This window comes from Penicillium expansum (genome assembly GCF_000769745.1).
Source record: "Penicillium expansum strain MD-8 chromosome Unknown contig145, whole genome shotgun sequence".
Taxonomy (NCBI): domain Eukaryota; kingdom Fungi; phylum Ascomycota; class Eurotiomycetes; order Eurotiales; family Aspergillaceae; genus Penicillium; species Penicillium expansum.
The window spans coordinates 323084-345693 of NW_015971172.1; the positions used below are offsets into that span (position 1 = coordinate 323084).

At 49.0% G+C, this 22610-nt stretch overlaps 6 protein-coding genes across 6 annotated transcripts; 3 read left to right on the plus strand and 3 right to left on the minus strand.

The window, feature by feature from the left end:
• Positions 1-702: 702 nt before the first annotated feature.
• Positions 703-2924, minus strand: PEX2_044390 (Amino acid/polyamine transporter I; the record flags this gene model as incomplete). The annotated part of the gene is made up of 9 exons (XM_016741714.1): positions 703-934; positions 1005-1257; positions 1324-1635; positions 1698-1791; positions 1849-2111; positions 2168-2263; positions 2321-2492; positions 2552-2619; positions 2672-2924. 9 exons carry the CDS (start codon positions 2922-2924, stop codon positions 703-705), a joined length of 1743 nt encoding a protein of 580 aa, XP_016603416.1.
• A 1642-nt stretch (positions 2925-4566) lies between these two features.
• On the plus strand, positions 4567-6258 carry PEX2_044400 (Major facilitator superfamily domain, general substrate transporter; the record flags this gene model as incomplete). The annotated part of the gene is made up of 3 exons (XM_016741715.1): positions 4567-4785; positions 4834-4936; positions 4988-6258. The coding sequence occupies 3 exons, from the start codon at positions 4567-4569 to the stop codon at positions 6256-6258; spliced, it is 1593 nt and encodes a 530-aa protein (XP_016603417.1).
• A 2151-nt stretch (positions 6259-8409) lies between these two features.
• On the minus strand, positions 8410-9403 carry PEX2_044410 (uncharacterized protein; the record flags this gene model as incomplete). Its single annotated transcript, XM_016741716.1, has 5 exons — positions 8410-8777; positions 8842-8949; positions 9005-9028; positions 9079-9129; positions 9184-9403. The coding sequence occupies 5 exons, from the start codon at positions 9401-9403 to the stop codon at positions 8410-8412; spliced, it is 771 nt and encodes a 256-aa protein (XP_016603418.1).
• Positions 9404-10884: 1481 nt separating this feature from the next.
• Positions 10885-12557, minus strand: PEX2_044420 (Carboxylesterase, type B; the record flags this gene model as incomplete). The annotated part of the gene is made up of 2 exons (XM_016741717.1): positions 10885-11915; positions 11972-12557. 2 exons carry the CDS (start codon positions 12555-12557, stop codon positions 10885-10887), a joined length of 1617 nt encoding a protein of 538 aa, XP_016603419.1.
• A 5406-nt stretch (positions 12558-17963) lies between these two features.
• Positions 17964-18204, plus strand: PEX2_044430 (uncharacterized protein; the record flags this gene model as incomplete). Its single annotated transcript, XM_016741718.1, has 2 exons — positions 17964-17996; positions 18094-18204. The coding sequence occupies 2 exons, from the start codon at positions 17964-17966 to the stop codon at positions 18202-18204; spliced, it is 144 nt and encodes a 47-aa protein (XP_016603420.1).
• Positions 18205-18838: 634 nt separating this feature from the next.
• On the plus strand, positions 18839-22283 carry chiA1 (class III chitinase ChiA1; the record flags this gene model as incomplete). Its single annotated transcript, XM_016741719.1, has 2 exons — positions 18839-19391; positions 19450-22283. The coding sequence occupies 2 exons, from the start codon at positions 18839-18841 to the stop codon at positions 22281-22283; spliced, it is 3387 nt and encodes a 1128-aa protein (XP_016603421.1).
• Between the last annotated feature and the right edge of the window lie 327 nt (positions 22284-22610).

Genomic DNA, 22610 nt, shown 5'->3' on the forward strand with positions numbered 1-22610 from the left:
GATCGTCTCCTGCCGAAGAGGGTATGGCCGACCTTGGGTTTGATGATTGTGTCATTTGGAGATTGCTGTGTATGGGTTTCTACCCTGGACTGATCTTCTGCACCCTGCGATACCTGACGCCTTCTCTTGGCGGGCCGATCAATCGAGAGAAGCAATACGGGAAGGTCCATTTTGGATATCGAGATAGATGAGATATTGTGTTGGACAGCCTTTATAGACTGGAGCTATTATTCCTCTGGCCCAAGAATAAATGCAGAGCCGGAAAATCTATTCAACTGCTAACGTTCAATCTCACCTACTGCTCACCATCACCTACTGATAAAGCATTAAAATAAACCACAGTATCAACTATATCATAATGATAGTCTACAACTATATGTTTTGGTGGCCTTAGGCCGCCACTGATGCCTCAGGCATAAACCCCTCTGCTAAGTAAATAGCCACTCTCTCCCTTCTTTCTTCCTGGCCCTACATTGTAGCCCCAAGAGATTATAATACTCGATATGGTTACTGCGTGGACTATTAGAGTTTAGTGTGTCCGAAACGGTCTCTATATCCTAAAAGGGTTAGCGCGGACCCAGGAGTTTATATTGTATGTTGTAGTGGTGGTATTGCTCTCTCTTCGCTCCTAATCATAGAAACCATACAACGCAACAATCCAAAAGGCAGAACCAACCGCCAGAATCATCTCGCACTTTTAGATCACACATCGATGCCTTTTACCTGAACATGAATCTCAACTGGCGACTCGATAGGACGGCCAGCCGCATCGTGCGTCGAATCCCATTCTGCGAGCTCAGCAACAGGTACTTTTCTAAGCCGGTTGCTCTGAACACCACCGTCTAGCTTCAAAGGCTCTTGTCGCAGTCGGTAGCCCTTCCAGTTAGGAATGAGGAAGGCCCAAATATAGTAATAGATGCCGCAGGCAAGAAGACTAGATAATTTTGTCAGTAAGAATAGACTAGTAGCAGAGTAGACGCGCAGGCCAAGTTCAGTTGACTTACATTCCAATTCCTGTCACGGCAGACGTTCCATACCAAAAGCTGACATCACCAGCATATTGTCCTCCTGCGGGCGGATACCAGGGCATGACAAGGAGGTAGAGTTGCACGAGAACATTGAAGAGGATCACGACATGCCAAGCCTTGAATTCGGGTTCGGGGAGGTTGGCTTGTCTTCGGCGCCAGCGAACAATGTAGATACCAAGACCCATTGCAAGATTAAAGGCAGCACCAGGAATGATTGACAAGTCGTTGACTGTTGAGTGTTAGCATTGCAATAATGCCCAACCGACCTCTAAGCCGGGGGTAGAAGAGAACATACCAAAGGTGAAAGCGTCACCAGCAGGAACGGCTAGGATCATCAGCGCGGTCAAAGACCAAACGACGGCATACGGGCCTAAGGTCGTGCCAAAGGGCTTGGTCGAGACCCAGAACTCCGTGAAAGGCAGAACTCCCTGTCGGCCACATTCTCTGATGCGCCGAGATAGACCAATTATCACGGCTATCATGTTACCGAAGGAAGCCAATGCAATGAGGAAGTTGAGACCGCGAACTGCACCACTGGCGCCGAAGACCTTCTCGAAGAACAGACTGGCAGTCGTGAGGTCAGAGCTCTCGATCTCCTCCTTGGGAACTGTAAAACCATATGCAATTAGCGCGGTGATCCGAATATAGCATGGGTTATTGGCAACCAACCAGCAGCGAAGAATGCGATATTTGCGAACATGTATAACACATAAACCACTGTAAGAGCAAGGGTGGCGTAGATTTTGAGTGACCTGACGGGATTCTATCAAAAGAAATGTCAGTTTCAGCCCTGTGCCACATGAATCTCGAGCTGCCATACCTTGACTTCGTTGGCAACGTTGAAGGCGTTATTGTAACCTCCATAAGAGAAAATAATACGGTACAAGGCAGTAGTAAATCCGTATGCAGAAGCTGTGGAACTACCCGACCAAACATCATGGAAATTGGCCTTGGGGTTCTCAACCCTGGTATTGCCCCCTAAAACAACAAAGCCAGTGACTATGACGAAGAGAAGGGTGCAAATCTTCACAACTCCAACAGCATTTGAGAACCAATATGCGTATTTAGTGTTGAACACCAGCGCTGCAGGTTGTCAGCGTCCTTCGTTCAAACAAAATGATGCATTGAGGGCAACTTACTCAGGGTGGCAAGACTGTAGCAGGCTAGAGCAGTGCCTTTGATTTGCCAGTTAGTACCCGTGTGCCCGGAGATGGCGATAAGGTACTTGGCCATGACTGTTATGGTTTGTTAATTAACACCCTGCAAAAAGTAAAATGCGATCGCCAACTCACCTGTAGCATTAGCACTTCCAAACGAAAGAATGACACTCTGGGCCGCAAAGGTGGTTGGGAAGAGCCATTTCGGATTAGGGTAAGCTTGTTCGAGGAAAACGACTTCTGAACCCGATCGACTAGGGAAATATGCCGTAAACTCAAGGTACACAGCTCCGGACGTGAGACATATCTAGAACGAAGCAAGCATGATCAGTCGACATTTCTTTCTTGATCATAAGTAACACTTACCAAGTAACCTAGGGTCCAATAAATGAGACTAACGCCAACGGAGCCTGTACCAGACAGGATAGATGATGCTTTGTCATATTAGCTGGAATTCATGCGTATGCATTGTTATGTGGCACTAACGCGTAGAGTAAATACCAGCGCCGATCATCATTGTGATGTTCAGCAAGGTAATTGTGACGGGACCGACAGAGTATCCCAATGGCGAGTCATGCTCAACTGGAGCGCCAGACGCATCTTGGTATGTTGTTGCCGCATTATTGCCTCCGGTCTCGCTGATATACTTCCCGCTAACAGTTGTGACCTCCCCTGTCTGGCTTTCCACCGCAGTGCTGAGCGCGGCAGGGGTTTTGTTAGAAGATCGCCGCCAAGCCATTGCTGGCAATTGTCAAGCTCTATGAAGATAAAATAGGTCTGACAAGGTTCTCCGCGAAAAAAGAAATTAAAAACACGAGGTGCCGAGTGTCAAGGCCCCCTGTCGTTTGTATATGCTGGAGGAAGTAAACAAAAACGGCGCCGGATCGGCCATCTATATAGCAAGACGCCAACGCTTTTGTCATTTTTTATCTTGTCTCCGGACATCTTGTCCAATACCACGCTTAGAATTACAGTTAGCGTGCGGGCAATATTTTGTTTGTGGAGCATAACGATTTCAACATCGGAGGGGCGAATGTTACAACCAAAGGAGTGGGCCGGATAGAAGGCCGACCATATGAATTTCGGCCTTGGTGTGGAAGGCGTCATGGCGAGAAGAAACCCAAAGATAATTCGTCATCTAGTGTCCTTGTCTATCTATGAAATCCTGGTCAAAGGCACCTAGCCTGTAACTCTTATGCATTAGAAGTGGGGACGGTTTCGGGCAATGATTCAGGCTCCATAATCTCTCCGAAGTTGAAAGGTTCATATCAGTGAATCTGATGGCTAAGTATCGCATAGTGAGTGTATGCAATTGAAGATGCATGTTGGTAGATCTGTACCGGTTGGAGGCTTGTCAGTAAGATTTGCATAGTCAGATGGAAGAACCTCGGATGTTTATGGTGGTACCAGTTGTCCCGATCAAAGTAGATCTGGCACGTAATAGCCAGCCAAATGGCGAAAAGAAGGAGCTTGGCCGGAGCTGGTGTGAGACTTAGATGCACCAAGCTGGGGTGGCTACAAAAATGCCATTTCGCGCAATGATGGTGTGTTATTGGAAATGCGGGGGGTTGTTTTACTACTTATCACGTCATGCCTTGTTTAGATGAGTGTGAACGATGTCTTGAACAGATATTGGATGGCCTCAGGCCGATACCGGGGTTGGCCCCTGTAGTAAGTTAGATCCTCTCCCCTTCCTATCATCCTTTCTCTATCCGTCCACTTTGCTCACCGAGAATCATACACATTTGTTTTCTCTCTCAGTAGGGATCCTCTGTGTAGTGATCCCTTGAACAGATCGCTAGACCCTAAGGCGCCTCGCACGGCCGATTAATGATAGAGTTGAACGAGGTACCTGAAAAGAGTTCCTGAATATAAAAGTCGGAGCGCGAGAATGGCTCTGGAACAGGTTGGGAGGTATCGGATTTGCCAGACGGTGAAGATCCCAGGGGTGGCGGCCGACGGGAACCGGGCCGGGGGAGTTAGCCCCCACACGGGGCATTTAGGGTTTGGTGCCTGAGGCAATAACATTCCCCATTCTTGTCTTCTCCTTGCTTCACATCCCCCTTAACCTTTGCTATCGGGGAAAGGTGATCATGAATTGGGAACATTTGGGGATTCATGTGTGATTTCGAGTCTTTGCAAAGATAATTACAACATATGATATCTCGTGTTAATGGATCTCATTGCTAGAGCCAAGAAAGAACGTTTTTTATCCAAATTATGGCGTGATGAAATTTCAGAGTACATCAAAACGAAAAAAAGACTCCCTCAGCACATTTATCATTACCTTCCAAGTGCCTAATCATTCAACGACTTGATTCGACGATTCGAGTCGACCGTGCACGCCTGATTTCAGTGCCGCCAAGAAACAAGCTGCAGGTATGGATTTGGCCATCAAGCCTGAGCCTACGGCCACGGAGAGTCCCCCGCTTAAAAACGAGAAGGCTATCGAGACCAAATACGCAGATGAAACTCTACGCATTCTTGAGCTTCATGGAGACTCTGTTGGGCCATTGACAGCTGAGAAGGAGAAAAAGCTGAGACGCAAATTGTACTGGCGTATTTTCGGGCTACTCTCTGCTATCAACCTACTGCTCTTTGTGAGCTCATTATCCGAACCTCTTGTTTGCAACCTCTAATCTCTATAGATTGACAAATCCACTCTGGGTTACGCTGCTATTCTCGGGCTGTTCGAAGAGACTGGCATCTCCAAGGCTGAATACAACAATCTCGGAACTTTCTTCTACGTCGGTATGTGACAGGATCGTTGCTCCGATTATACCTTCTCTAATAATCCATCAGGCTACATTGTTGCACAATGGCCGGGACATTATGCTATGCAAAAACTACCATTTGGAAAATTTGTCGCCGCTCTTGTCTTCATGTGGGGTGTCATCCTACTACTTCATTGCGTTGCCACAACGTATGCCGCTCTTGTGGTTCTGCGGCTGGCGCTCGGTGCCGCCGAATCGGTCGTGGTACCTGCAATGGAAGTCACAATCGGAATGTTCTTTAATCGTTACGAACAGTCGTTCCTCCAACCTTGGCTTTGGGTGACGTCTGCAGCCGCACCTATATGTGCCGCTTTTATCTCCTACGGTTTGCTTTGGAGTCACAGCTTCATCCTACCTTGGAAGCTTTTTATGATTATCACTGGCTCTGTCTCGGTACTTCTTTCTGTTTTCGTTTGGTTTCAATATCCGAACAACCCAGCTGAGGCCACTTTCCTGACACTGGAGGAGAAAATCCACACTATCAGACGAGTACATGCGTCGAGTCAAAGCTCTATTGAACAGAAGCAGTTCAAGAAGAGCCAGTTTATCGAGACGCTCCGCGACCCCGTTTCGTGGCTATTTACTCTACAGTCTTTTACCCTCATGATGTCTAATAATCTCACCTACGGACAACAGAACCTCATTACCAAGGCTCTAGGAGTTGACAGTTTGGGGTCGACTCTCGTGGCTGCAGCAGGTGGTGGCTTCGGTGTCCTGGTTTGTATTGCAGGAGCCTATGCCCTACGGTGGTGGCCTTCAAATCTTGCACTCCATGGACTCTTCTGGTGTATCCCTGCAATTGCAGGTGGAATTGGAATGGTCGCTATTGATTGGGACCAGAAGCTAGGGATGCTTGCTTGTCTACTTCTAGCTGGTCACACCTATGGTAATACCTACATTATCGCGTTGGGTTGGACTACATCATCTGCAGCCGGCTATACGAAGAAGTTGACCCGAAATGTTATGTTCATGGTTGGTTATTCCATTGCAAATATCTGCTCGCCACAGATATGGGTTCCCAGGGATGCACCTCGCTATTACGGTGCCTGGATCTCCATGATAGTGGTCAGCTGGGCGGGGACACCTTTTATCCTTTTCATTATACGGTTCTTGTTGAAACGCAGGAACGATGAGCGGAAGGCTTGGGTTGCATCGTTGACCAGCGAAGAGAGAAGGGCTCACGAGATGGGAGTAGTCGAGGAGCTTGATGAAAATGGGAATATGATACGCAAGCAAGTTGAAATTGCCATGTTGGATATGACTGATATGGAGAACCCGTTCTTCATCTATCCCATCTGAATGAGGCGAGTATTTGGAAATTGAAGTCATGCAACACCAAATCTCTACGAAAGTGATGACCCAGGAAAATATATACATGATAGCGTCGCTCTGAGAATCTCGAAGTGCACGCTTTGCCTGAAACATCTTGTTCCAAGTAGATTTCCACCGAGACTGATTGAGATCATACGAATGGCCCCATGCAGCCAAGGTGATTATCCTCACTCGATGATAGGAGATCAAATGTCTTTGTAATATGACCTACGGTATAAGGAAGATTAATTGGCAACAATTTTAGGTTCAATGACCTCCATTAATATCAAGCTGAGACAAGATCACCACCAACTGCCTATATGTCTCCTGGTCATCCACAAGATGCGGATAATCTATCTGCAACATTCGCAGGAGAATCAAACCTTATTCAGATGCTATAATACTTGTTAAACATTACCAATCAAACACTCAAAGATATAGAATATGAGGCTACAGATAAGCTGAAGGATCCCGGGTAAGATGTGCACGAAGCTGAAAGTACAATCTAGTAATACGCTGGATATGTTTGACTGAGCTTCCAAGTCGCGGTGATCTAACAAGCATATAGTCGCGATATAGGGAGGTGAGCGCCATAATAGAATTGCGGATCACGGATTGGTCTCGACATCTCTGCAGGATGAGGTTCGTCCATAGCGTAGTATCTGAGAGTCGAGATAAGGAGTTGGCTGCTTCACAACAGTAGAAATGAAGTAGTTCACGGTCTGCGTGACTGCCGGTTCCTTTGAATGGAATATTGTGAATCTTGATTTCGCGTTGGGAGTGGGGACCTTGCGGATATCCGGGGCAGCTTTGTCCGGCGGAAGTGCACCGGCGATGTCCGGGACGTTGCTCGTCGGATTTTATTCGGTGGGTCCTGGCTCAGTTAGAAGAAGGGTACGGAGTACGGAGTATGGAGTACTGAGTGTTAACCAATACAATCAAACCCCGTTAAAATCAGAGGGTCGTCAGAGGGGAAATTCCTAGAAATTAAAGGGGGTTCTACTCCGTAAAGTAGTGAGGGTCTCGACATCTTTTGGGTTATGTAATGTGCTATTTTTACGTATATAATGAAACTCAGGAGGATTTGAGCCGGGCAGAATACTAGGCCAAGCTAAGTCACGTGGGCGGTAGGCCTCAAAGCTCACCGGAAGGAAAGTCTGTAAAACTGAGGGAGACTAAGCCTAATTAGGTAGCTCTTTACTACAACATATGGTAAACTAATTTAGGAGTCCAAATTCTTCGAAAGTTATCGAAGTCTACAAAAAGAAGTGGGGTCGATTTCAATGGGGCAGCAACGCTGAAGCTACCGAGCGGGGCATATACGAAAAGGGAATACCTTTTGACTCGGTAAACCATGTAAACGATAGATTTATATAAGGTTAACTTTTTTTTAATAAAATTAGATTAGAACATTTTATGCTAAGTATAGATAGCACTTATATTCCAATGTCATAATAATACCATACCTCAATAGAATTTTAAGGGTATGTTTTAGGAGCGCCTCTATGATTTTATATCTCATGTTAATTTCGTCAGCGATAGGTATGGCTAGGAGCTAAACATCTACTAGTATAAGCTAAAAAGAACTAGGTAATTATAGCCGACTTTAAGCATATTAGCTTATCGGTCTACGCGCTACCGTTCTCGCTCTAGTGAAGTACTAGGTAGGTGCTAGTACTGACTACGAGCAGAGCCATCGTTCTGTCGCGCCTTCCTCTTCGCGTCAGATGTAAACTTTCGCTCGTCCACTAGTTCGAATTAGAGAGAACATTTTGAAATTACACTGAACCTACTGGTAATCAATTTCCCTTTTACATCACCCTCTCCTTAACGCTAGGACGTGCCCCTCCTTTAGTTCAGAGTTTAATCGCTCTTGCTATTAAACAAAGTTCATTCCATTTATCATGACATTAACATCATTCAGTAGTAATCTATAGATCCCGTGTTGGATACACCACCAGCTTTGCAAGCACCGAGATGTGCAAAACCAGTATGTTCTGAGGGTAATATCTAAGGGCATAATAATATTAGGTACCGTACACATCGAAATAATTAGTTTAAATGAAGATAAGCGTGTGGCAGGGATGCACAACCGACAAAGTGAACGCTAAAATAGCGTCACAAAAGTTCCGCGCATCCTTATACACGATCCTCACGCACGAAATACTCAGTCCTAACAGCAATCCCCGGCCCGGAAGCCGGCGCCGTGTCCTTCACTAATCCGTCGTCGGAGTCATGAAAAGAAATATCATCGCCGCGATCAACATGACTTTGTGAGGTGGAAACGGTGGTGTGTTGCTTGCTGGCCTGGGCGCCGGTATGCACGCCAGAGTGCGAGAGCTCGTAGCCGCGACGGCCGCTATAGGTTCCAGTGCGAGAGTGAGAGCCGAAGACCATGGTGCGGAGAACGGGGAGACAAGAAGCGATGATGGCGATGGCGGTTTCGACCATGGAGACGGTGCAGGTGATCATTTGTTCGTTGCGGTGGGAGTAGACCGCTCGGATAACTGGGTACATCGTGGTTTAGTTATGGGAAGGAGATGTGAGGAGCAGATGGGAGGGGAGACATACTGCTAGTGATGACTACAAGAATACCAAGGAGGAAGACAGATATGACACCCCACTTTTGTTTCCTGGGCATCTTAAGTCGCGCAACTTGCGCAATGGGGAGGCAGATGACTGGTTGGATTCGGTTAGACGGAACGGTTGAGAAGAATTGAGCTCGAAGCCTTACTGAAGACATCACTGAAGATATTGACTGCAAAGTGTTAGTTGATAATCCATGTAAATCAAGAAAGACGGCCTTACAGAGAATCGTGAGCCAGTAGTTGACTGTGGATGGTCCTTGAGGGCATACCACTGAAAGAGCGTTAGTTCATGAATCTGTAGTAGTTGATATAGAAACATCCTCACACTCAGGGTTTGTAAGCCCCTCCCACTGCCGCTTGGGCGGATAGCACTTGAAGACGATATCGAAAAACAGCACTAGCCAGGTTGCAGCCAGGAAACCAAGTGTGATGTTATACACCATCTGGTACCGGGTGCGATCTGCGAGGCGCTTGTAGAAGATCACCATGCTAGACTTGATCAACCACAGCGCAGTGACGTATAATGTGGAGCCCGGGATGATCATCTGGTGGATAAAACGGTGCATTAATAACAATTTAATGGTATACTCTTCCTAACCCAGGATGTTTTACCTTCATCAGATGAATCTGCTGATCCAAGGTTGTGTTGGCCATATCAGACATGCCTGTGCCCGCGATCGTCAGTGGGGTCCTCTAGAATTTTGCGCTACCAGCTCAATGCTTGGAACACCTACCCAGGTTGAACATATAATGTTGGATTACCAGATCGCCGATTAGACACAAGGCAGCCATAACAACGAACAGGTCATCGAGATAAAGTCGCTTCAGGAGCCGCAGGCGGACCACAAGGCGACAGATCAGGAAGATGCATGCTGCCACTGTGCAGACATACCAAGCCACCTACACAACGGAAACCCCGTTAGTGAGCTAGCAGACGACGAGAAGGATGTACTGGGAAATTTGAGAGAAAGACAGCATACCAATTGCCCAAAATCTGGGCGCGCCATATTGACTTGCCTCTGTCTCAGTAACGAACCGCAAAGAGAGAGTTAAGGCAAAAGAGCGTGAAAATAATGTGGCGGTCGTCTATTTTTATTATAAACTATTTACGGAGTACAGAACATCTGCTATAGCCATTATCGAAATTGGGAGAATACACTGAAACACTTTTTAGGGCCCACTGCCTCGGAAGGCCCTAGCACAGATTATCGAACAGGTTAAACTTAAATGAAGGCTGGGCGATGCACCTATAGGATGGATAGATGGTATCTTTCTTGGTAATATTACATCTGTGCTTTGAATATAGGGTATATGTCGGCAATTACCGTATCAGGCGGGAATTTTACAATCGGCCCCAACTTAGTTTGTCCCCCCACCGCGTGTTCCATGGATTCGTACATGGATCTGTGCCACCAAAGCTAGATTTATTCCAAAGCTTGGGAAAGTTCCAAAGTTGCCTTCCAGAATGGGGTTTGTTCGGGTAAATTCCGAGTTTACCACTTACCTAATTTGTATACCATGTAATCTCGAGTGATGGAAATTCGGGCGTTTAGAAATTCCCCATTCGGGAGGCATATCGCTTAATCTATCCGAAGCCAACTAGTCATGCAATATGCAATAATAACGATTGCATAAGAACTCAAGTGCGAAAATATTGATTCTTCTAGATCCGCAGTGGGGAAAGGGGAGAACGTGTGAGTCTCGATCCAGATCATTCCTCGTACGGAGTACATAGTGCCACTTCTACGCTCTGGTGGAACTCTAAAAGTCCCGAATGCTTCCGGAAAAAAGCTGGGAGAGAACCATGGAAGTATTTGATTTGCCGCTCAGCACGAGTGCAATCTCCACAGTGGGGGCCGATTCAGTTGAATTGCCGCTTGCAGGATTTTGGCCTTGGGTGGCGTTCTCGAGCCGTGGTAGTACCTGCATTAGGGTCATTGTGTGATGTTCACGATTCGATTGAAATTATATGAATAATTTTAGATCTAATTTATTTTATACAGAACAAGACAAGGCCGGAACATTTTTAGGCACTCGCGGCCAGCAACACAGGGTTCTGCACCACAGGGTAGTTAGGGTAGTTGGGCTTGTAGACCTTCTGGCAGCGAGCGTTATAGGCGCCAGTCGTGCTAATCACAAGCTCCTCCTCCTGCCCAGGCACACCCAGGCGCGCCAAGGGACCATCAACAGGCTGGGCCTTGCCCCAGCCAGGGCCAGCGCTGGGGTTCTTAATCCACGCAACAAAGCCGGAGTGGATGTAGTCAGCGAGCTTCTGCTCCGCGGTGGTAACGCCATCCAGCAGGGAGAAGCACTCGTTTCCGCCGTGGAAAAAGGGCACCTCGCTGCCGTGCGAGGGTCCGAGGTTGGGGATCGGCAGCACGTTCGAGTAGTTGCCGAACCAACGGTAGATCCAGGTGGGTTGCGAGGCAGCGCGTAGGTCCAGCATGGCGTCGGTCGCGCAAAGGAAGCGCGCATCGCCGTAAGAGGCACCGCTCATCAGGGAGACAGAGTCATAGTCGGCTTCGTCGTAGGCGGCCAGGAGCTCGTCCGTGGGCACGAAGGCAATGTCGGCGTCAAAAGTGCGGATCCAAGACGAAAAGTTGGTGTTCTCGCTGCCGTAAACGTAGCCGAAGATCTCGCCCTCCAGGTTGGAGTTTCCGACGACCAGTGGCAACGATGTTGGGTAGTTACCCTTGACGAAGCGGTCAGTGTAGTTGGAGAAGCGGGTGATCTCGTCCACCGACGGCGAGAACCAGGTGTTCGAGGTAGAGTTGAAGTAGGTTGTCTGGAAGGCGTAAGTATCTGCTGCGCGTAGGCAGTCCAGAGTGTAGTTTTCAGCCGTGCAGTCCAGAGTCACGCCGGCATCCAGCATGTCCTGAACCACCTGCTTCAGCGCAACACCAGCGGGTGCATAGGCAGGGCCAGATTGGGCGTTGGCAGACATCTCAATCGCGCCGGCCAAGAAGGTATCAGGGTGATTCCAGAGATAGTGATCAACGTGCACTCCACCGGATGAGTGACCACCCAGCACGATGCGCGACTTATCACCACCGAAAGCTAGCGACTAGGTTAGTCAAAGGCCACAAGGTGGTTCAAGAGAAAGAAAAACATACCCTCAATGTTGTTGTAAATCCACTCCAGGGCCAACTCCACATCCAGGATTCCAAAGTTCTGGGACTCTCCCTGCAGCTCAGGCGCATTGGGCGAGGCATAGATGCTCTCGCGGGCATTGAAGTTGACATAGATAACATCATTACGGGCAAAGTTGAATCCTTGCCATTGGGCGTTGCTGCTGCCGCCGGTGACCATGGCACCACCATAAATATAGACGAACACAGGAAGATTGGTACCCTTTTTCGGTGTCCAAATGTTGAGGTTGAGGCAATCCTCACTCTGGCCGGTGATAGCCGTGCCAGACATTACCTGGGCACAGGACGGTCCATAAGCAGTGGCCTTAAATTGACCGTTAGGGAACGAGCTGATGGGCTTAGGAGCCTTCCAGCGGTTCTCGCCAGCAGTGGTCTCAGCAAAGGGGATGCCTAGATAGACAGTAGTGTCATTCTGGAAAAAGCCCTTGACAACACCCTGCTCCACGGTGACGTTGGGACCAGTAGGTGGGGATCGGCATGCATGGGGCGCTGCAGCCACCAAAGTCATAGCCGTAGCCGTCAGGCTCAGGGTGCGGAGGAAGAAACCCATGGTCGCGAAGAGGGCCGGAGGGGGAAGAATATTATCGTGATCGTCGAGGATTACGGTGGGAGACGCGCACTTAAGCAGCCGGCAATGCGGTAGCGGACGCCTGTGGAACCAGGCCGAGTTTGTTCTTGACCCAAACGAGCATCAAGCTGTCTTGGATGTCTCGTCCAATCATATCAACCCAGGTGGAGTGCAACCACATGCCACCCACGTGGCGTGCTAAACCTATTGATTTTCTCGCTGTTAGCTCAATCCACAATGGCGCTTAATATGCCCTGGAAAGGAAGCCAATACCCACTCCGAGGAGAGCTCGCATCCTCCGAGGAGCCTTCAGATTTGGCATTAAGCTGATCCAATTTGACTACCAGCGACTCAGAGCATGCCCAATCATGATATGGAAACGTTAAGAGTCTCACTCGCAAGATTGAAAGCAGGAACTAAAACGGGTCATCAATATTAGGAATGCAAATTAGAGCGCGGGCATTCTAAGTGCCGGCAACAGGAGGAAGAGATAACATATTCCACTACCAAGTGGTCCACCGTAAACCACATGGCAAATGCGATAAATTAAAACTCCGTATCTCAACAACGGTAGCCTATATGGGGCTTACGGTTCTGTGCTTTTTAGCTTATGTCTAGCTTCTCTAGGGAATTTGCAAAATATTCTTATGACCTTGTAATTGCGATATATATCTTCGTGGCTTTGAGGAATGTAATATCATGATAATGCAGGTTTTTATTTCTCTTAAAATTGATATATATGTTGTACACAGGGTTAAAAAATCCTTATCAATAGCTATTGTGGTAAAGAAATCAAATAACGTGCTTGTTGAGATATAAGGTTAGAAAATATCCCATCTACCATGTGTTTTACGGTGGACCTAGTACGGAGTACTCCGTACGGACTACCGGAGTACTCGGTAGTGATTTCCGATAACGTGTGAAAATATCATGCCCAGGTGGTGCAATACAACACCCAGCCCCGCACCACTTTGATTAAAATATTCTGCCGATCGAAATTCATCTAATTAACGCGTACATCAAAATCCCTGGCGTTAAATTATTGCCGCACAAGGCTGAGCATTGTCCTGGGGAAAATAGATTAGAATATGCCAAAAGGTGATATGAACTCGAGATAGATTTTGTATTGGCGGTATAGGCGAGAAAAGAAGGCGGTGTATGAGTGGAGCTAAGTTGTGAAAGCTTATGAACAGTCATATGGTTGCCTAGGTGAGAACACCTACGGAGTAGTGATAAAGGAATTCATGAGAGTGGTGAAATGGACAGGACGAACCAGATCAGATGGAGGACTGGTGTCGACACCGAGGATACTTTTCTAAGAAGGGGACTAGGAAATCATAATAAATGGTTCAATTCGTATGGAGATACATCATGGAGGAGGGGACGGTTTGCCTATACCATTCTAGTCCCGTGACCAGGGCCTGCTACGAAAATCCGGAAAATTTGTAGGACCGCCAATTGATGAATCCAAAACAAAAGTGCATTTTGAGATTAGTCAGATAGTTTAGTGTTGGAGTCTTATATACATAACTCACTAATCTATCCCATCCACAAGGTTGTTGTACACCCAGCATAAGGTAACCAGGAAATAATATAGGGTAAAGACACGGTTTGAAGACAGGAGTAATGTCGATGAATGACCAAATGCAACGGTGAAATAATGCCCGGAAACGAAGAAACAACGTGAAGGGAGTTATAAAACGTAGGCTTGCGCGAGGCTGACTTAACGAATTGACGCTGCGACAAACACCCGTGGACAGTCAAATTTGGCATGCACGTATTGTATTTCCTCACTTTTCTTCCTTTTTGTCCCTGTGCTTAGGTTTATCCTGATATATCGCCCTAAACTGCCTTCCGTTCCGCTGCTGCCCTGCTTCCGTGTCGCCTTCTCGTCATTCTTTTTAGACTTGCTTTGCTTTGCTCTTGGTATTCGTTCTTTTCCCTTTTCCCTATATTGCGTTTTCCCACTGCCTACCCTGTCACATATCACTGTGCCTCCCTAGAACTTTTGGTATCATAGATCATAGTTTATGTGTTTTCACTTGGCTCCTTTCATTTCACTTGTTACCAACCCTACCGTATATTATACTGGAAGATTCTTCGCTCTCCAGCCTCGTCTATAGGCATTTGAGCGACCTATGTAGCTTATACAACTTTATTCTGCTTAAATTTATACTGCCCTTTTAGAATCACCTCACTACGCATACCGTGCTATGCTCCTGCTGCTCGCGACCTACACTATCACCTCTATATATAATGTATCCCGCCTGCCGCCAGAAAGCCTATTGACAAAGACTCTATCGTCGTTTGCTTACTACTAGTGAAGTACTAACGTCCCTTTATACTATACAATCTCTGCTACCTTCTACAGCTTTGCCCTCGCCTATTTAACGTACGCTCTGCTCAAATTGCGCTTGATCCTAGCGGTCTTCCTGGAAGCATGCGATCACTATCGCTAATGGAAACGGAATCATCGCCGGCTCGTCACTGTGCCAGAAAGGCTCCCTTCTTCGCACTTTGATAATAGATTATAAGATGCCTTTTCTGCTTTTAATATATTTCTCCCTACTAGGGCATGACCAGACGGCCCCCAAAGAAGCTTTGCAGCATAACCGCCCCACGACGCTTTGCGCTAGGCCATCAATATTTTATGTAATGAATACGACCGTCATATAGTTGCTTCCCAATAATTCCGCCCGGATATATCATCCTCTGATATACGAACATCCGTTTCCGGAGACGACGCAGAGACTTCAACCGCGGCGAAAGCATCTGTATGTAGTTTACGCGGTAGGTTTATTTTACACACTGATCTACACTATATGGATGATGACGATCCTTTGCTTCTGCCTCTGAGTGGTGTTCTCAATCACTGCGGCCGATATGAACGTTGCTGGAATCTGTGATCTTCCTATCATACAGTGCTCGGTGCTCAGTCGAGCGGCCATCCCTAAGTTCTCCCCAAAAATTCTGCTCAATGTTACTCTCTGCTAGAATTGCCCTTCTGCCCTAGAGGGTGTCACCCTGACTGAAGAGTATGCCATCGCAAGATGTCACCCGCTAGGACTTATTGGGAACTTGCGTCTTGGCGGCCGCTTGTCCTTAATCACCCAACGTGCGCTGCGAGGTCATTTTATAACCTTCCTGGAGGACCTACATCCGTTATTTTAAATCCTACAAAGTGCAGAATTTAGGTTAGACAGCATCATTAACGCTTTCTGGTTAGGGAATCGTCCCCTATCAGACGCGGACCTGAGACTATATCTGCCTATTAGAAACAAAATGTTCTAGCGGCTTTCCAATATCTCGTTCGATGTAATTGTCTTCATCGTGGATTAACCATTGATCAACTGAGGATAAAGATCTGGGGCGATGAATACATTCCGCCCGAGATACGGGATAATATTATCCGACTTGACGAGGCAGACCACTGTGAACGTGGAGGATATACGGTCAACCTAGGGCACAGAAATTACGAGAATGAACCCCAGGCAGCATAAGAAGAAGCAGAACAAGTTCAACCCTTCGAGCCTAATGACGGTAGACACCTCCTAACTGGCTCTGTTTACATCAACGGTGAACGCCAGAACCTTGACGGGCGCATGCTAGACACCCTACTCGATGTGGTCACAAGCAGATCGTGCCCATCCGCACAATGCGCCATAGAAAGTTCTGACACGGTATCAGATGTTCCATTGCCAGTCAACGGATTTCAGCAATTTCTTGTACAACCGGTGCTTAGGTTGTATTGATAGATCATTGGCGTGATCCTTATTATTGTACCTCTGCCTTCCTAAACCTATTACCCAAGGGGTTCCAAGGCCATTTGGGCGAGTGTGCCATCTCGGTGTCGCTGAGTGAGCTTGCTGAGTGAGCTCTAAGCTCTACAGCCGAAGGTGAACCGACTTTGCGCAGTGCTTTTTTCGCCTCCGATAACAATCGTAGGTTAGTTTATCAAAAGATTTTCATGTATTTGTTATTCGACGGCTTGCAGCTTCGGTGGTCATTATTGGGTAATGTGTTCCTGGTGAACCGGTGGTATTGGAGCCCGGCCGCCCATGACATCGCTTCCCCAACTGTGGACTGACTAACCGCTGCGGAAGACATCGCCGCTGGCCAAAGCGTCGATGACTCTGTCCTTCCACAACTTTGACAACATATTGTAACCGTTGGCATGGATGTTCCTGGATCCTTCTCTCAGAATCTGAGGATGCGCTCTGAGATTCGAGGATTAGTCATTCGGTATGGAATGCCCGCTTGTGGGATCACAATTGACCCCTAGGACATATGTACGGGAAAATTCCTAGATAAGTTCGACTTGAAGGGTTGGAGAATAGGATGAGAACGAGAGAGAGAGAGGGAAGACAGGTATCTTGTAGGCGCTCGACCAGACCGGGTGAAAAGGGAGGCAATTTGAATTCGGCTGCGGAAAGCCATCATCGGCGTCGTTTTGGTCGCTAGTGTAAACGAAGGGAACAACCGTTGAAGTAGGGAATAACCGTTATAAGTTGAGCGCAACATCAGCTGGGCTTAGGATGACTAATAGTGCGGGTGCATCTAGGCAGAATAGCGGTGGTACATGGAGGCGGTCAAGGCGGTGGCTGCTGGCAGTTGCGGGAAAAAAAGGGCGGCGGTTCCTGTCTTCATTTTCAGGTCCCCATGCTCTATTTGTAAATTGCGCACTTCCAAGATTGGCTAGCACTTCAATAGTAGGTAGGAAATCGGGCAGGATGATGAGTGGCGTCATTGTCGCCTAAAAACCCCCTTAGAGTGGGCATATCTCCGAGGCACACATGGGTACCTTGCATAAACCGGAAAATACAAGGAAAACATAACGTGGGAGTTTTGGGGGCCGTAGGCTAGAACACGTACAAAGTACCCAAAGTACTCTATAACTACCCACCCCCCCTCTCCCCCTGGACAGAGTTACATGTACATCGCAAATCGAGTTCGTTCGGTCAACAAACCAAGAGGGACTAAAGGCGATTAAGTGGAAATGAAGTGAGACATCAATCTCAGACTCCCGTAAGCTGTAATTTGTTGTAACCGAATGAAAATGGTGATCCGGCTTCCTCCCGGATCGACCCTTATGATTGGCGAAACTGAGATGGTTCCACTCCGTACCATGGCCTCTGATGGCTTAGCGTAGCCTTATTAAGTTTTAGCTCGGTCCTGAACTCCCTGATTTGGAAGATTCCATTCTTCGACCTCAGACCATATATCGTTTGACCCCTGTTACACTTCCTTGTAAGTACCCCATACGATTTTGCTCTTCTAATAATTGATGCAAACAGTTGTCCAACAGATCTCCTTTCCTTCCACACTTCTACCTTCCTAAATATATATCACATCTGACGCTCGGAGTTAGTGTTCTACATCCGACATACAATGGCCGGTGGACCCCGAGGTGTCCGTGCTCTCGTGCCTAAGCGATGACCTATGATTGGGTTTTTCGTATCGAACTAATGGCCTTTGATCCAGTCATGGCCCCAATGCTAAGGCGGCTAGAGTCCCTTAGGGTCCTTTAGCCTCTGTTATGCGGCTCTTGCAATCTTACTGCGCCGAGATAGGCCGAAATAGGCAGAGGGCCAGCACATACCCCTCTTCAAAGAAAGCCTTTGATGGCTGATGGCTGATCCATTTCGTAATCGGATGTGACTCTTTGACGCCACTGGCTGTATGGTCATGTTATACCATGTGTTTAGCCTTTCCCCAGTCTACAGTGGAAATGCCGGTTGATGAGGCTTTCATGTTGGGTTCGTCATGAGGATCTATTCACAACAGTCAGGACACTGACTTGTTGGCCCCCGTGTCTATTTTTCAAACCATCAGACTTTGAACCCACCCTGTGACTCTGCGTTGGGTGCCCCTGCACTAGTGGAGTGTATTCGGAGTGGTACTGACCTATGAGTCGTGGAATCGTCCGGATATCACGTACTGGCTCATTTCCACGCTTTGATAGCTCAATTCTCCTTTTTGCTTAGTGCGCACTACGTCGGAGGTCGGCATCTTCCCCAGGGGGCAAAGATGGATGGCCCCCAGCTGGCGCTTGATGTATTTTAGTCACTTATCCCCCGAGGTGTAGCATTTTTCTTTCGACCATCAACACTCTCATTTTGAGCTCTTTGGGAAATTTCCCAAGCAGATATTTGTCTGCGTCCTCTCGTTGTTCGCGAGCTAACCTGTCACTCCTTCTATCAGGTTAATTATCGATTTGTGTTGCATCTAATTATTGCATATAATTACCACATTCATTTTTAGCCATGATGTTCAAGTCTTTTGCCGCCGTGTCGGCCCTCTCACTCTTTGCATCCTCTGCTGCTGCTGTCGATCCCAGCCTGAAGAATAATGTTGCCCTCTACTATGGACAAGGTTACAACCAACAACGACTCAAGCATTTCTGTGAACAGTCCACGTCGGATATCATCAACATCGGGTTTATCAATAAGTTCCCCCAATACCAGGGCGACTACCCCGGTTCCAACTTTGCCAACCAGTGTGATGGCGCCTTTTTCCCCGGTACGGAGCTGCTCAGTGGCTGCCACCAGATCTGGCAGGATATCCCTAGTTGCAAGGCTGCTGGCAAGACAGTCCTGCTCTCTATCGGTGGTGGTAGTGCCACAACCCAGTCTCTCCCTGATGATGCTACCGGTGAATGGTTTGCGGATTTCCTGTGGTACTCCTTCGGCCCTTATAATTCGGCGATTTCTTCATTGGGTTGGGAAGAGAGCATGCTTGGTCAGCTCTACCCTCGCCCATTCCTCACTGCCGCAGTTGATGGATTCGATTTTGATATCGAGTACAATGGCGGAGTTGGTATGTTTCCCTGACCCTTTGACTTCCTGACTGTACTCTCCCTAACAAGCTAATCCAGGATACGCTGCCATGATCAACCGTCTGCGTGAGCATTTCAGCACGGACACCACACAAACCTACTACATCTCCGGTGCTCCCCAGTGCCCCATTCCCGATGCTCAGCTCAGTGATGCTATTGCCAGGTCGAGCTTCGATTTCCTCTGGGTTCAGTTTTACAACACCGAAGGTTGCTCTGCTGCGAACTGGGTTAACGGCACCGGCAATTTCAACTTCGATGACTGGGTCGGTGTGATCGAGAACAGCGCCAACACCGATACTAAGCTCTTTATCGGTCTTCCCGCATCTGAGGATGCCGCTAACCCTGGATTCTACCTGACCCCTGATCAGGTACAGCCCCTTGTTAAGACTTACATGGACAAGCACCCCAAGCAGTTCGGTGGTGTCATGCTCTGGGAGGCCACCGCAGGTGACAACAACCTCATCGACGGAACACCATACACTGAGCACATTCAGGATATCCTGTATGATTGCGCCCCTCGCGCTGTCTCGTCTTCCACTGTTTCATCTTCTACTGTCCCGCCCTCCACCACTTCCACCTCTGTTGCCTCTACCACCTCTGTTGCCTCTACCACCTCTGTTGCCTCTACCACCTCTGTTGCCTCTACCACCTCTGTTGCCTCTACCACCTCTGTTGCCTCTACCACCTCTGTTGCCTCTACCACCTCTGTTGCCTCTACCACCTCTGTTGCCTCTACCACCTCTGTTGCCTCTACCACCTCTGTTGCCTCTACCACCTCTGTTGCCTCTACCACCTCTGTTGCCTCTACCACCTCTGTTGCCTCTACCACCTCTGTTGCCTCTACCACCTCTGTTGCCTCTACCACCTCTGTTGCCTCTACCACCTCTGTTGCCTCTACCACCTCTGTTGCCTCTACCACCTCTGTTGCCTCTACCACCTCTGTTGCCTCTACCACCTCTGTTGCCTCTACCACCTCTGTTGCCTCTACCACCTCTGTTGCCTCTACCACCTCCGTGGCTTCTTCCACCTCCGTGGCTTCTTCCAGCTCCGTGGCCTCTTCCAGCTCCGTGGCCTCTTCCAGCTCCGTGGCCTCTTCCAGCTCCGTGGCTTCTTCCAGCTCCGTGGCCTCTTCCACCTCCGTGGCCTCTTCCAGCTCCGTGGCCTCTTCCAGCTCCGTGGCTTCTTCCACCTCCGTGGCTTCTTCCACCTCCGTGGCGTCTTCCACCTCCGTGGCGTCTTCCACCTCCGTGGCCTCTTCCAGCTCTGTCGCCTCTACCACCTCCGTGGCTTCTTCCACCTCGGTTGCTTCTTCGAGCTCTGTCGCGTCTTCCAGCTCCGTGGCCTCCTCGATCAGTGCTTCTTCCAGCGCCCCTGCTACCTCCGGCGAGTCTTCCTCTTCAAGCATCCCTAGCAGCTCTGTAACACCTGTGGCTTCAGCTTCATCGGGACACCCCACTCCTCACAGCTCGCACGCCCACGGCCACGGCCATGGTCATGGACATGGACATGGCTCCCACACCCACACCCACGCCCATACCCACACCCACACTGTTCCCAGCTCCACTCCTGTGGTCTCGGGTCACTCTTCCAGCACTGCTTCTGTCTCTTCTGCAACTGAGTCTGGCGCCTCTTCCACTAGCGGAGCTGTCATCCCGACTGGTGTCCCATCTTCCAGCGACGAGACTACTGGAAGCTCTAAGCCTACTGGTGACAACACTACCGGGGGTTCCAAGCCTACCGGCGTCGAGACTACCGGTGCCTCCAAGCCTACAGGCGACAACACCACTGGCGGTTCCAAGCCTACCGGGGTCGAGACTACCGGTGCCTCCAAGCCTACAGGCGACAACACCACTGGCGGTTCCAAGCCTACCGGTGACGAGACTACCGGCGCCTCTAAGCCCACTGGCGACAATACTACTGGAGGTTCCAAGCCTACCGGCAGTGAGACCACCACAGCCCCCGCTGGTATCACCGCCGCTCCCTCCGTGACTGGCTCGGCTTCCTCTTTGGCTCCGGGTACCACCACAACTATCATCGTGACCTCCTACGTTGATATTTGCCCAACTGGCTTCACCACCATCACCACCACCATTACCAAGACTTGGTGCCCCGGTAACACGGCCACTGCTACCCCAACTGGCGCTGCCGACATCACTGCTCCTGCTTCTGGCCCTGCTTCTTCTACTGCCTCCATCCCCGAAGGCTGGACTACGACTGTGACTGTCTGCACTCACTGCGCTGCTACCCCGACTACCGTGACCCTCACCAAGCCCGCTACCACTGCCACCACCACTGAGGTCGTGTCGCAGCCCACTGCCCCTTCGGTCCCTGAGGGCTACACCACCACTGAGACTTTCTGCAAGCACTGTGGTCCCACCGGTAGCACCGTCACCCTCACCATCCCGGCTCCCACTGCCACTGCCAAGGTTCCTGGTGCTAGCTCCGGCTCCGGCTCCTCTGGAAATGGTGAGAGCTCTAGCTCTGGCTCTACCCCGGGCTCCGGCTCTAGCTCCGGCTCCTCTGGAAATGGCTCTGGCTCTACCGGCGAGGTCACAGTGCCTGGTGTCGCTCCTGTGGTGCCCTCTTCTTCCGCCAAGCCCATTCCCAGCAATGGAGTTGGAGCCTTCCACGCCGGCAGACCCTCGTCAAGCATCGTCTACCACCCCTCCCCCTCGCGCACTGCTGTGCCCACCGTCGCAACCACCGCAACCACCGCGACTATCGCAACCACCGCGACAAACGCACCCGCAGCATCCACCGGCAACTCCGAGGGTGTGTCCCCAGTCTACACTGGCGCAGCGTCGCGTGCCAACGTGACCGGCTTCTTCGGTGGCGTCCTCGCCGTCGCTCTTTCCATGTTCATGATGCTGTGAAGCTGCCCACTTGCTTGGACAGCATGATCTCATCATCTACGCGATATGATTGATCTCACGATGCTGATCTCAAGAAGAACTGGTAATTACTAGCGACTGGTTGCTTTTATCTTCATTACGATATTTTGTTTATATATTCTTTTTCATCCGATCTCCAATCTCTGGAGTGATTCAATACCTCTTGGCCTCTTTTTGTGATTTACTCTGGCCAGTAGTGGCGAGACCATCGCATCTTCGAATGGAAGTTTTGCGAGCGGTCGAGTCCTTTTTTCTCTCAATCTCCTAATGATATCCATTTTAAGGTGTCGCTGTCGAGTCTGCCTCATT